Source organism: Lasiodiplodia theobromae (genome assembly GCF_012971845.1).
Source record: "Lasiodiplodia theobromae strain AM2As chromosome Unknown scaffold_34, whole genome shotgun sequence".
In the NCBI taxonomy this organism is placed as follows: domain Eukaryota; kingdom Fungi; phylum Ascomycota; class Dothideomycetes; order Botryosphaeriales; family Botryosphaeriaceae; genus Lasiodiplodia; species Lasiodiplodia theobromae.
This window is the reverse complement of record NW_023336513.1, coordinates 443,800-458,792: the sequence shown is the minus strand read 5'-3', so window position 1 is coordinate 458,792 and position 14,993 is coordinate 443,800. Positions and strand designations below refer to the sequence as shown.

At 51.3% G+C, this 14,993-nt stretch overlaps 2 protein-coding genes across 2 annotated transcripts; both read left to right on the top strand.

Moving 5' to 3' along the window:
• Window positions 1–3,966: 3,966 nt before the first annotated feature.
• Window positions 3,967–6,341, top strand: LTHEOB_9934 (Ankyrin repeat protein; the record flags this gene model as incomplete). The annotated part of the gene is made up of 4 exons (XM_035519576.1): window positions 3,967–4,049; window positions 4,110–4,148; window positions 4,202–5,737; window positions 5,909–6,341. The coding sequence occupies 4 exons, from the start codon at window positions 3,967–3,969 to the stop codon at window positions 6,339–6,341; spliced, it is 2,091 nt and encodes a 696-aa protein (XP_035368517.1).
• Window positions 6,342–9,234: 2,893 nt separating this feature from the next.
• LTHEOB_9933 (Cytochrome p450 protein) lies at window positions 9,235–9,938 on the top strand (the record flags this gene model as incomplete). Its single annotated transcript, XM_035519575.1, has 2 exons — window positions 9,235–9,480; window positions 9,537–9,938. 2 exons carry the CDS (start codon window positions 9,235–9,237, stop codon window positions 9,936–9,938), a joined length of 648 nt encoding a protein of 215 aa, XP_035368516.1.
• Window positions 9,939–14,993: the final 5,055 nt, after the last annotated feature.

Genomic DNA, 14,993 nt, shown 5'->3' with positions numbered 1-14,993 from the left:
AGCACCTCTGCTAGCCTGAACGTCATCTATTTCACCTGTTAGTGCTGATTTAGAAAAATTAGGAAGTGGCTATGCATACTACGAAGGTATAGTCGCGGGGTCTGCCTTCCATCAGAAGAAAGTGAAACAACACTCCAAGGGCTCGCAAAACGAAAGGCAGAGAGAATTCCTGCATTGAGTCGGAGGTGTTTATCATGAGCCGAATAAATGAGTCGTTGTACTGCTTCTTCGAACTGGTACTCATTTCGATAATATCCCTGATCGATCCTGTTCTGAACGACTCCAAGTTCTTTAATTAAGTCGACTGCAGGTTGCTGGTATTCTTTGGGAGGATCTCGTAAATAGGCAAGAGTACTGTGGAACTGAATTGTATCGTTGAAGTACTTCACAAAGCGAGAGGCGACTGCGGGATTGAAGGGTACGGTGGAGAGGCAAGCAAATACATCGGGAGCATCGAAGCGGCGGGTATAGTGTTGCAAATCTGAACTGTTTGTCCTGCGAATGATATCTCCACATGCTGTTGATTGCGGTACAGGGCTGGAAACACCTGTAGGCTGAGTGCTGGCAACAACAGCCCAATAAATGAACAAAATCAACAAACACGGGATCATGATGGATGCAAAGATTGTCGTCGTTGTGATTTTCCGAACAAAGTTGGGGCCAGCAATTAATCTTAGGCCATGTTGACTTGAGCCGCAACACGGCAGAGTAGTATGGTTCTACAAAAATCCTCTTGATTAGAAATTATTGAACAGAAAGGACAAAAAGTGGACCACAGGATCAGCCTCGTCCTTGGCAGGAGCTGCGGAAGCTTGGCATCAAGGATAAATATTATCAAAGGGCTCCTACTTCGGAGTTTGTGCAGGATCAAGTAATATTTGGGGGCGAAGTGAACAAAAGTAGGCCCTCAGCAAGAATGACCACCAACGATAAGGCTGGAGCTTGCCTTTTGACTGGCCAGGTCGCACCCAGCTAAATTACCATGGCCTGTATGCTAGAAATGCTTCACCAGTAACCTTATCTTTCCGTGAGCCCTATTGATCATATCCGTACTGAATTTGTATCCCATATTTTTCCTGGACTTGCAATCGATCACTGAGAGAAGAAACATGTCCAAGTTTTCATTCGGTAATTCTTTCGGGGCCAGATAGTATGCAGCCATATCATATGCGACAAAAATAGCACGTAATCGAAGCAGTAGTACATTCATAAGAAGAGTTGATTGGGTATCTCTATGAGTGGGGGCCGGCAAGGCTGAAGCGTTACATCAGATGCGGGGCAACAACACAGCCTACGTGCGGCACGGGCGGCTCTGCCATATAGGCTGATAACATATGGTGCCATAATCAATGCTTGGGAGTGGTCCAAAGTCAGTAGTTGTGGCATAGACAATAAAAGAGCCGCATTGCTTCTAATTCTACATCCGGCAGGAGTTATCCGAGATCTGACAAAGCTGAGCCACCACCGCGGCCAAGATTATTTCTGGAAACTCTAGGTAGGCAGTCTAGAACATAATTGCGGCAGAATGCCAAGGGTGGTGGGCTGCGACGCAAATAGTACCTGACAATCGCTGATCGTATGACCAGGCCCCGTGGCCCGCTACCTTCAGCCTTGCGGTATTCGCGCCCACCCATCCCCCTTCTCGCATGATATCATTCAACTCCTGACTTTGTATTTCTCTCGGTCGTCAGGTCTGATCTCACTTTCACTCAGTCCGTTGTTGCAGCCTCGACAATGCCGAAAACCGTGGTATACCGTGTCCAGGACATCCCCGCCACTTTCTCGGAAGAGGACGCCAAACAAGCAATCTTGAGCTTGCTCGAGGAAGATGAGTCTCCTGAAATGCTACAGGATTGCGCAATTTTCCCATTTTGTCAGGCGCAAATCCCGGGAAATGTCGCTCTCATCAAGCTGAACCAAACGCCGCGATTCCTTGCCCCTCTGGCCGGAGACCTTTCCAAATTCCATGTTGTTCGCATCGACAGACAGACAAGACTCAAGTTTGATCGAAACTTCCTTGGATTCACGCAGCTGAATTGGCCTGATGGGACGCAAGGGATTGCCGCAGAGTATACCCCCCGAGGCAAATGCCTAGAACCCTACTGATGTATAATCAGTATCGTCGCAATCACCGGGATCGACGGACATGCATACGGATCTTGGAGAAACAGTGAGGCGGACTTCATGTGGATTGAAGAAGGCCTTCCAAACCAATTCCCTCAATGTCGAGTATTGCTTTACGGGTACGACTCGAAGATCGAAAGCCGGAACACCAATCGTCTTAGCGACTACTGTATTGGGCTACGTGAGCAACTGGGGAGGATTCGAGAGAGTGAAGAGGTAGGTTCTATTGGTACATCGATGATTACTCTATCATAATCTCATTAATGACTTGTAGGAACGGACAAGGCCTGTGTTCTTTATCGGCCATAGTTTCGGTGGTATAATCGCTGCAAATGTAAGAATGTCACCATGTTTATAACGTAAATCACTAACATAAGTTCACTTAGACATTAATTCAAGCAGCCACGGACAGAGACCGGAGCCTCTATAACGCGATCGAAGCCTTTCTTTTCTTTGGAACTCCGCACGGAGGCCTAATAATGGATGGGATTCGGAAAATGCTCAGTGATACATCTCATCCCCGGAACATACTCCTTGACCAGATCGACGTCAAAAAAGAGTTTCTGCCAGATCAGCTCCTCACGTTCAAAAACGTTCTGGGGGAACGTGTCGCCGCTAGCTTTTATGAGACAAAGCAGACCAGGGAACTCCAACAGGTATGCTATCCCCAGTAGAACATCTCAGCTTGAAATATTCTCTAACAGCAGACTGCAGGATGAGAAGGGGCGTTGGGCGAGGACAGGGGAATATATGCATCTGTCGAACCGAGCTGGATCGATACTGGGCCTTCCGGACTCTCAAGAAAGCAAATATCCTGTTGATGAAGATCACTCAAGGATGGTCAAGTTTGAGAGCCCCACAAACCCAGCATATCTGAAAGCGGTTCAATACCTGAAGGGCTTCCTCCAATCGGCCCAGGGAAAAGTGCTCATGCGGAGCGGTATGTAACTAGCTACAAGATAGGCAGCATGTCTAGAATATTTCATTGCTGACATACATTCCGCGCATTTGCTATGTGGCCAGACCCAATGTACAACCCTCGTGAACTGATCGAATGGTTGTCTGATGTCGATTTCCGAGCCTGGGAAGGCAAAAGGTTCAAACCTCGAGAGGTTGCGCCCCTTGGAGATGGCTTTTTAAGATCACAAGAATTCAAATTTTGGGAGGAACAGCAAGTCAGTCAACTTGAATGCTATGGTGCGGTAGGATCAGGAAAGGTAGGCCATGGCAGATCTCTCCGGCTTCCAATTCCCTAACGCATGACAGACCTACCTAGCATACGTTGTTTCAACACGTTTGCGTGAAACCAAAAAGAACACATGCGTTGTTTCCGTATACATCGAACCGAACGACCCCACGATGACTGTAGAACGACTACTTGGTGCCATACTCAAGCAGGTGCTTGAATCACGGGGTTCAAGAGCTATTGCGACAAATCTGCAACAGTACCACCAAGTAGAGTCATACAAAAGGCAAAAACCTCAGAAGAAAGAACTTATCGAATTTCTTGCAGAGGGAGTGCAGAAATATGACTATACATATTTCGTCGTGGACGGATTTCACGACGCCTCGACAGATATCCAGGATAGCCTATTCGATGCAATCGACCAGATCCGGGAGCGTACCAATAGAATTGGTGTGCTGTACTTCAAACGCGAAGATGAATTGGTCCCGTCCACCCTCCCGTTTTGCGACAATTGCGGTAAAGTCGCTCGTGTTCACTATCGTTGCGAAGAATGCCCTAGTCCATTCTTTGACCTGTGTCCGTCCTGCAATGAACGAGATGATGGAAGTCTTCGATGCAATCCATCTCATTCGCTTATTCTCGATCCGGACGTCATCATGATCCTCCCTGCGAGAGTCGAAGAAATGAAGCGCTTTGTGGACTTCATGATCAACAGCCTCATTGAATCTGCAGGTCCTCGGTACGAATTCCTCAAAGCTCTCTTATTACAACATCTAATGCTAACCTGACATTCAGACAGGGCACAAGCAACAGGCATCGCCGGCCAGCAAACACATCCGTTCTAGCGAAGTTGTGCCTGGAACCCTCTGATCAAACACCAGATCTCCGAAGGGAGATAGTTGAAAACATCTCTCTTAGGCTGTGGGGCCTCAATTTCAGGGTTGCCCAAGAGTGGTTCAATAGGCTGAAGTTACAGCCCACTCGAGGTGGCATCATGGAGAACATCTCGCAAATCCCTTGGCGAGGTAGCTCTACATACCGTGCGGATCTAAACCAGCTTCAGACCGATGAAACACACGCCGAGGACCAAGCCGGATGGAGAATTGTCAGCCTTGTGATGGCGGCCAGGAGGACCCTCAAGCAGGAGGATCTCCGCACGGCCGAAGCAGCCTTGAGATTGCGCAAGCTCGAGGAGAAGTACATGGACAAAATGGATCACAGCCGGATGATTTTCCTTTCCAAGGGTCTTATCACCATAATCCAGGATCCGAACCAGAACGTAGTTGCAGACCCGCCATTCTACGACTTTTTCCACAGCCCCGAGAGAGACTCCGGCAGTCAGTTTCGTGAAGCGCATTACAACATGGCGTCTGCGTGCCTGAACTATCTTCGCCTGGACAAGCTATTCGAGAGCAGCAAGTACGATGTCAACAAAAGGCTCTGGGAAGAGCCTTTTTTGGCTTATGCAGCGTGCTTCTGGGGCGAACATGTCCGTCTAGCGAAGAGCAAAGATGTCGATTCCAAAGCAAGGGACTTTCTCCAGGATCACCAACGGTTTGCAGCACTCCTCAAAGTTGCCTGGACCTGTAGCCTACCAGCACAGGCGTCACTTCGGTGGGATGTCAATTCGGGTCTCCATGCACTCCACGTCTGCGCATGGTTCGGGCTCGCGTCGTTGATTCCGATGGTCCGGGGCAAGAGCTCAATCGACGAGCTAGAGTCATTCTACAACCAGACCCCGCTGATTTACGCAAGCAGAAAGGGCCATGAGAGTGCCGTGGTAGTTCTTTTGGACGCTGGGGCCGACCCCGCACGTTTCAGCAGCAAAGGCTACAACGCTTTGTTCGAAGCAGTCACGGTCTACGAACTTTCTCAGAGAGACTCAAAAATTCGAATTTCTAAGAGGCTTTTGGATGACGGACGGATCGACATTCATGCAACCCACCCAGGATCCAAGCACCGCACGGCACTCCATATCGCTGCTCGCCAGGGAGAGGACTGCGCTTCTCTCGTAGAAACGCTGATCTCACATGGAGCGGATCCCAATCGTATCGATGACCGAGGCTGGACTCCAATTATGTCCGCGGCACGACTAGGGCGGGAAAGGATTGTCGAACGCCTCCTCGAAGCACCTGTCGACGTAGACCTTTTTGGCTCTCAATGGAACTTCAAGACCACTGCTCTTCACTTGGCTGTTGAGGGTGGCCATCAAGAAATCGCTGTCCGCCTGCTGGCAAGAGGAGCGAAGCCCTGGCTCAGAGACGTTTGGGGCTTGGATGTCGAGGCAAAAGCGAAGAGAAAAGGCCTGCAGAAGCTCATTGACCTGATGGCGGAGCAACGTACACCAGGCAGTGGATCTCCAACAGTAGACGAGATCCAACCAGCACCTTTGGAGACCCATGCACTCCATGAGGCTGTATCTGGAAGGTATGTTAGTCGAGTTGAAGCTCTTCTCAAGAAAGACTCGTTGCTTGCCTTGACGAAGGACCAATGCGGACGTACACCCTTGCATCTCGCTGTCAACAACTGCAACAGGCACCTATTTAGAGCAATGAACGCCAGCGACATCGCAATGGCCAAAATGCTGATCCCTCACAGCGATCTATCTGCTACTGATCGCTGGGGCCTCAGAGTAATGGACTACGCCATTTACAATAGGAGGGGCTTTATGCAGGTTGAGCTTCTCGACGCTGGCGCTGAGTTTGATGCACACCGGTCCGATGACCTCAACTTTCTGTTGTCATTGGCATATCACGACGAAAAGGCCAACGCTATATCTCGTCTATTCGCAAAAGGAGCAGATGAGTTTCAAGCATACCCTCTCGTGCCCCCGCAGATGCTTGAAAATAGCAATATTGGAGCTCTACAAAGTCACAAGCGTTCTGCTACCTCCGGACATACGGATAGTATATCCACATCGATAGCTTCCCAGAAAACCATGGGCTACTCTCATGATTCATTGAAAGGGCAGGGAGTGAAGAGGTTATCACCTCAAGAAGACGATGCGCAAAAGAAACGGCGTCTAGTCTAATTCTATATCGCGACGCAATATTTGAGTGATCTCAGTTTATCTGAAAGATGAGTTCACCGTCGAAGATTTTTGATTTTTAGCATATCCTTTCTCCATTTATTGACGGCATGTGTTGGACTCCTTGGGAGCTCCTCGGATGGTCACTCGGATGGTCACAGCCACCGGCACGTCCACTGGCACGTGATAGTATTTTATCTGTAGCTTCTGACTGGTCTAGATAAGGGATAAGTAAAATATACCTTACCAATATCTTTTTCCAGAAGACACTAAGCCGAAGACGCTACTGGTGGACGTGCCGGTGGCCACTACCATCCGAGGAGATAGGAATCACTCAAGCGGCGAAGGAATTTTAATACGGCTTGATACTGATGACAGGAGATTATCTTTTTTCAGGTTTTTTGGGAGTCGCGACAGCTGCAGCTGAAAGGTTTGGAGTAGCATTGAAGGGCCCAGGCTCTATGAACCCGCCCCCACCCCTCACCCTCTTCGAGCCAACGGTACGCAACCTTTCTGTGATCACACTAGCTGCAGCCAATATTGCTTGCGTGCAACCTGAACTCCTCTACTTGGCGGCCAGGTTGACTTCCTGCTTCCGCCCTCTACGCATCTTGCTGGCCATGTGCGCCCCGTTTCTGGTCCCACCAGGAAGTTGAGTTTCCAGAGCAAATTTGTTCTACCTTGTATGTCGATCAGGTTTGCAATGGCGCGGAAAATGCCGCCTGGGCTTCACGTTTTGTAACAGTATTGGCTGCCTTGAAAGGGCCAGAAATATGCCTTGCATTGTGCGGGAAAGCCAGCGGTCTCAGCCTTGAGCTATTAAAATTAGTTCTCTCAGCCTGCTAGTATAATGCTATTGATTGGTAGTTGCGACTTTTGCTAGCCCTGATGATTGGATGCTCTAGCGCTAGAACTCGGGGCTGAGACGCGCAGCCTGAAGCACTGCACATCGGCCGTGTCGCTACAACGTGGCTGAGGCAATGTTCAGCTTTCAAATTTAGGCGATCTTTGCATAGGTAGACGCCGTGCTTGCCTCTTGCATAGCAGTCTTAATATCAACTTGTCTATACAAAGCGCAGACGACACTCCTATTCATTCAAATCCTTCACTCTTGGTATCATCTTTATATTCATCTTTCACCCTAGTGCTATCTACCAAAGATGAGTAACATCAGCACGTCCGATCCAACGGCCTGGTATGACATCTATACGGGCCCATGGATCAACTGGTCGCATGGCCGAATCCTCGGACCTACCATCACGCTCACTCGCCGCGATGGTGGCTTCCTCATATCACTTGTCGCCCTATTCGTCACCTGGACAGGAACTGCCTTCTGGAGGATATCATGCTATCTACTCCACCATTACTATTCGTCTGAAGCTCCTCGAGATGGGCTTTATCATCAGCAACAAGCCGTTCTTCGCAACTCCGCCAGTGGTGTGACCGGCCTTTGGGCTCTAGGCCAAATGGCCTGGGTTTGGGGCCGCAAGACGTCAACTACCCACACGTACGGCCGTATAGCGCCGCTCTTGGCTTTCACCCTGATCTGCCTTAGCTGCTTTGCAGTTGCTGGTGTGATGTCTTCCAAGCTTGCAACCTCAACGGGATCTGAAGTCCTTATCTCAAGCTCCAGGTGCGGTCAGTTCAACTCATACCGAAACTCAAGCTTTTTGCTACAAACCACGGTTTATGCACCATTTATACAAAGGAGATTTCTGGACTTTTCCAATTACGCACAAAACTGTTATACGGATACTTCCAGCCCTGAGGAGTGCAAAAAGTACGTTCGACAACAGCTCCCGTGGATGGCTGACCGAAACGCAAGCTGCCCATTTGCGGAAGGGCTTTGCCAAAACAATGTCGGCAATCTGGAACTTGACTCCGGATTTCTCGATAGTAACGATCATCTGGGCTTCAACGCCCCACCAGAACAACGATTTAGATTTCGATCTCAGGTCAAGTGTGCACCTCTCGTCACTGATGGATACAGTCAATCTTTCAAATACGCGCAAGAAAATGATACAACAGAGTATATGAGGTACTTCTACGGCGAGCTCCGATCGGGAGCCAACTTCACCTACGAACATCCCATAATCCCGACCGAAGTATTCCGCAATCAATACTTCACCAGTGCTCAACTGATGGATTACACTCTCTCGTAAGTCAATTTCTGAGAAAAGGAGATGGTGGTGCTTTCTCCCCTAGGCGGGTCATACTAGGGGGAAGTTATCGCAACCGAAGGCTAGCGTGGCGAACAGTAAGGTCCTGGGCGCGACTATTCCTCGGCTCTTTCTTGAAAAAGTGACATGTGTGGGTAGTTGGAGCTGTCGTCCGGGCGAGAAGGTGACGTGAACAAAAAGCAAACCCACGCTAGCCTTTGGGCTACGATACGAGATTACATTCTCTGCTGATGATTCCTCGGACAAGAGTTGCGGGGTCCTGACGTTTAACGCTGTAGAAGAATTCTAACATGCCCAGGTTTGCCGCAGCGACTTTTTACAACGGGTCACTATATGCCGATGCTTCTACCTTTGCGCCAATCCCAGAACTACGCCATGCACGTGGTGACATCAGTCTGTTTTTTCTGTCGCCGAACTTTGTACAGTTCACTGGAGAGACCGACGACCCATGGTATTCTGCACACGTTCCATTCGCCAACGCAACTGCTGCTCAATTCAAAGATGGTAAATTACAGATGTACTTAGCTGATAAACCGACGTCGATTCTCGGTTGCCTCTCTCAATACCAAATCTGCAATCCGGACCTTCCTGCAGACCGCGGTTGTACCACCCGGGACTCCATATACGACACATTCAACCTCCACAAAGATGAGTCGCGTCTGGATCAGACACAGAACCGGGTTTTAAGTTGGATAGGACAGGCATTCACATCGACCATGGCGACCATAGTGGATGAGATGGGAATCTCTGGATTGACTTCGAGATACGGACTCAACCAGGGGGTACAAGGCCCTTTGGCTCCGGATCAGTGGCAGCTCGACGTTCAGCACTGGTTTACCATTTGGTTAGCCACCCTGCAAGGGTCACTCGTGATGCAAGCTACGGGGCCATCAAATCCAGATGTCATGCCTTGGGTGCAAACTCCGCGAGATGAGACGGAAAAGCATTTTTGCCAAAGCCAAGTGAGTAGAATCACAGCCTATGTAATACTTCGATGTCTAACGATGTGCTTCTCCAGAAAATGGTCTCGACCGCATATACCAACTTCAACACCTTCGGTCTCTGTCTCACCTTCGTCGTCGGCACCACCATCATCGTTCTCTCGCACACAATCGAACCCCTCGCCAGCTGCATCCAAAAGCGCCGCAGACTGGACACTTACTCTCGTCCCGAGTGGTCTCTAAACGAAACGTTGCAGCTCCAACGCCTTGCACATGAAGAACTTGGTGTTGGCACCTGGCACAATAGCGCGGAGACGATTCCATTCACCGACAGTGGTGAACGGCTAGCCACGGTGGATCTTACAGATCCCGATCATCTGAGGCTCAAGGCGCCGCCTCCACATTTCGAGAAGCTACTGGCACGTGGCGATGATAATGGGAATGACAAGCCGCCCTCTGAGTGGGAAACGGGCGATTAACACAATGTAGCCTCTCATGTAAGGGTTGGTGCTAGTTTTCATATCAGCAAGGCCACTAGCATGTTGTCCAGTGAGAACGCAGAGCATTATGTCTCTACTGAGCAACTTCCGAGCGCTGAGGAACTGGCTCATGTTGAACGGCAGACGGGCGATCCTGGAGTGACGGAAGGTCGGTTGATTTGATTGTTCTTCTGAGGCCGAAAGCAGAGAGCGCGCCGAGATGACTCTACGTGCGGGGAAGAGTTGATGATTCTAGAGAAACTTGGAATTCATATCTTTCGCATGACCCATCACCAGAGTGCTGCCGTGCAGAGACTGTGGGAAACATTGCGTGACGTCACTCGACGAGGGCCTTCGCCGCACTCGTGGCAGCTACAACACCTCCCCGGCGTCCATTCACCCACTTTTTGTTCTCACATCTCTCCCGCACCAAACACCCCTCACCTGCACGATCACCCCACGGACTCCAAGCGTGGTGAGGCGTTCCAGAGGGTGACACACGGCAAAGCAACAAGACGCGGCACGCGTTCTTCTCGACGCTGAACAAGGGACAACGACGAGTACGTGCCGCCTGGGCCAGCGACGAGTGGTTTGGACAATTGAGGGTGCCCAGCGCGCGTGAGCCTGGTCGATGGGTACGATCCAACATTCTGCCTCTGCAATTTGGCAATCTAATGACGCCGTAGGGGTCAAAACATACATTTGCGTCCGGACGTTAGCTCCACCCACCGATGTAATGTCTCTAAAGTGCCAATTCAAGAAGGACTTGGAGTGCTCCTTCCACTCCTGCCGCTTTGGAGTCAACAAAGGCTTCATGCAGGCACGAGCACTGCATTTTGCACAGCCTGTGCCGGCAATGCGCACTTCTTGCGCGCCAAAATTTGCTCACCACGTGCCGAACGATGTGATAAAAATCCATGCACGTGAGTCCCTCCGTAACTGTGCCTGCCCGTTACACGTCCGTATAACTTGATAGACTCCTTCCGAATGGGCATGAATATTTAAAAGACTTTCACTACTGTAGTGCTAACTTCATTCCACAGATCTCCTTCGAGTCTTAGTGTTCAGCACAAGTTCGTTCTGGAACGTGTGATACAGAGACAAAAAGTCCCCGGACTCGGGTTCTGCGTCTTGGGCGATCTTATGGTTTGTGGAACAGCGCGATGATCTGACGAGTCTGGAATGAGGATTGCGTTCTCCATGTACCTGCAATGCTGCGCTACAACAAGCACTAATCATGCTGGGCTCCAGCCTTTCCTCTTCGCGAATTTGAAGCTTCGATTGAATCGGCTAGGGGAAGTTAGAGCCAAGCGAGGAACAAGAGGAAGCAAAGTGTGTCATCGGAGGAAATTGTTGAGCAAGCATTGCGGTGTTTATTGTCAAAGCAAAAGCTGCCAGTGAGGGGGTCTTTTATATTGAAGCCGCGGTTAACGCAACTGCCGTCTTCTGCTGTTCCGCAAACCGGCCACCGGCCAAAAAGTTCCTGAACCAGTTATCACCGGTGACCCAGCACTTGCTATGGCACCTTAGCTGTTAAAAAAACAACATCTCGGTCTTCTGACTCCGTTCTTCGTTCAACAGGCAGCTCCGACCATTGCCAGCAATTCAGGGCACAACACGCTCAAACCGACTGAAAAGACTCCCCTCTGCCTTCTTCTCTCAAGCTCTTCCATTCCCGAGGGATGTTGCTTGCGGCTGGGGTCTCTGAGACTTCAGCATAATCACCGAGTGCAGATAACCATCATGAAGTAGCGAGGCTCGACAACAGAGTGCCAAATGATCATCACCCGCAGTAGCATGACTTTTTGAATGAGACAGTCCGGGCCTCCCTCCACATATGGCTTTACAAACGTGATGCGTCAAAACTCCGCATATGCCGACCACGAACGGCACGCCCGAGTGGCTCGTTGGTGTCTGGTTATAATTATGTGCCCTCGCTCAAGGACTGCTATCAAGATTCTGTGATGCTTTGGAGGCAGTTAATGTACCCGGCCGCCGTATCTGGGCGAGGTAAGTCACAGGTGCGGCTGGTGTTGCCCTTCGCACCTGACCATGCACTGTGATACTTTGGCTGTCTCCTTATCCCTAAATACGTTTTATGGTCATCCGTCTTTCTACTCTGCCAAAGCCGCACATTCTGGGTGCCAAAGAGCAGACACAAATGTTGCCCACTCGTTCTCAGAGAGATCACACAATCCCGAAGGCTCACTTTCTCTTTGCTGCTTTGGGTACCTTTTTCCACAATATCAGCCGGCTATCCAACTACGCTATAGTAATGCTGCTCATCGTTTAATGGTGGTGTTGCACAATAGAAGCTGCGCCTGACGCAGATCTAAAGCAACATGATTTTCTGAGCACGACTATTCCAGGTCCTCTCTCAGGCGCCAGCAGAGAATTTTACTTAGGTGCTCGCAGGAAAGAAGGAAACAAGCAGCCGAGTTTGCTGTTTCCGAAGATGCCATTATTCTTAGCAACTCTTGGAATATGAGCGTCGAAGTGTCACTCAACCCGTCGCCATTCCGCGTTTAAAAGGGCCAAATGGCACGGCCACCCATGTTCCTTCAGAAAAGTTCCAGCAGCCGACTCGGGCACGCCGCGTGCAGGGAACATGAGACCTTAACGGATCATCCGCCTCCACGGCATTGTCCTAGCATGTGTTTTCTACACCGCTCGGGTAGCTTAAAAGTAACTCTCCTCCCACAGCGGACATTTCTCCCGTGAACAAGCTAAAGTCAGGGGCGTCGGCTCGATACCTAGACTTCGTCATTGAAAAATACTCCCGCTCCGGCATGCCGGGGTTTCGGTGCTAACAAGCACTATCGCAAGATCTCCAACTTCGCTCTTCTAGTTCTCTCCCACAGTCAGCGACTTCGCCAACCTGTATCCATGAAGCAGTGTCTCTCGCCACTGAACAACCATGAAGGAGTCTATCAGCATGTCTCAAAGTTCCATCTCAGCAGCATTCCTCCTCTCCATCATCATCACCAACCGTTCCGATTAATCGGCTACCACAGGCCTTTAGAAGCTCAAGTATCGAACATGTATCTCCAAGGAGAAAAGCCCGCAGAGAGTAGTGAATGGACATTTGTCCAGTGTTGGCCTCGCCATGCTCGATCGCCGATGAAAGAACTGGAGCGTTCCGCCCCAAAGCCCATTTTTAAAGCATGGCGGAGCCACAATTGCCTGGAGCAAACCACGCCCACGCGCCGAGCCGCGCACATGGTGCTCAACCGACACCAGCACATGCTTCATGCCCCATCACTCGACGTGCGGACGTTCCCGACGCACGCAGCGGACCCGCGCGCTCAACCACCGCCGTCTGCCGTCCCGAGAGTCTATAAAACACGGCTCCATTCATTTGCTTCTTCTCGGCAAGCAAGTCAGCGACAGTTGCATTCGGGTGTCCTCACAGGAACCTCAAATTGTCACTGTTTCTCTTTTTTGTTTTCGCCATTTCCAGTCCTTCAGGATACTGTTCTCTGTCGCCCTTCTCCGCCAGCCAGCCAATTCATCTTCCTATCTCCCATCAACTCACCTCCAACACTCACCAGCACAGCATGATGCTGCCGGCCATCACCAACCCCTCGTTGCTGCACTCCACCATCAAGCCTTCATGCTTATCACCATCACCAACCGACCGACGAAGCAAACACTCCTCCACGCCTTGCGACCCACCACCCGGAAGTTAGTTTTTTCTTTTTTTTTTTTGCCGAACCAAACCACACAGTTAGCAGTCGAGTGTAGGGTATGGTTGTCACAACCACTTCCCCACCCACTGCGCTAACGAAGAAAAGAACACTCGCATCCTCCCCTTTAAATAGGTCCAACAGAGGAAGAAGAGGAGGAGAAGCGCGTGTCGTGGCCGCGCGAATACACCTGACCGGGCTGCCCTGCCGCCCATCTCGCATCACCCGTCACCCGCTATCTGTCCGCCGTATCCCGTCGTGTGTCTCTGGCCGCCCCTCACCCGTCACTTGCCCTCACCCGTCACCTGAAGCCCACCACCTGCCTCCCGCAGCCTGTCACACATCACCGGTGACCCGTAGCCCGGTGCCCAACGTCGGCCATTCGTCATTTGCCCTCCGTCATCCGCAATCCGCCAGCCGTCGCCCGTCATCTGCCGCCTACCATCGACCGGCCACCGGCCGCGGTCCGAGGCGCTTATAAGCGTCTCGACTGCTCCACCGAGCTGCCTTTTTCTCCGTAAATCAACCTGCAACAGGTGCAGATTGGAAAGCCCGACTGGGCGACTGGCTTCCAGAATTGTCGATAACAAGCACTCGTGCTCCTCCGTCTCGCCCGCCCACCCATCTCCCCCAGAGCCATCCCCTTCCACCACCCGACCACCCCACTACCTCACCACCACAAAACAACGCTACGCTCCACCATCACCCACAAACGCTGCACCGCACCATCACCTCTTCACCCAGCCCACCACCATCATCACCGACCACTTCTACCCGCCATCCATCTGTCCGCTCATCCACCCGCACGCCCGTGAGAGACAAGCTCGGCAAAGCTCCCAAGTAACACCACGCGAAATGGCCGCGGCAAACGACAACGCCAGTGCTGGCCCGGATCGACCGAACATTCCCAGTTTGAATCCAATCTCCATTCGACTGCACAAGCAGAAGAAGCGGTGGATGCTCACAGCAAGGAAAACTGGTTGGAGGCCGAGTAGGCGGGCTTTTATAGTGCGTGAACGGCCCGCGTAGAGCTGGGCTCACGGGCAGACGGGCGGGCGGAGGAGCCAGGCGGGAGGGCAGACAGCGCGTCAGGCAAGCAGGAGGCAGGGCAGGCGGTAGGGCACGCCGCAGGGGACGCGGGAAAGCCAGGCACGGGCGTAGACAAGTGGCCCAGCGGCAAGGCAGGAGGACAACCGTGCATCCAGGAAGGCGGGTGAGCAGGTAAGCCGGCAGTCAGGCGAATAATCAGTCAGGCAGACGCACAATCAGCCATAGACCCAGACCAGCATATGGCCCAGCGGCCAGCGGGATCGACCAGATCAGTCACCGGGAAACCAGCGATCGCAGGCGCAAGGGCAGACGCGCGCGC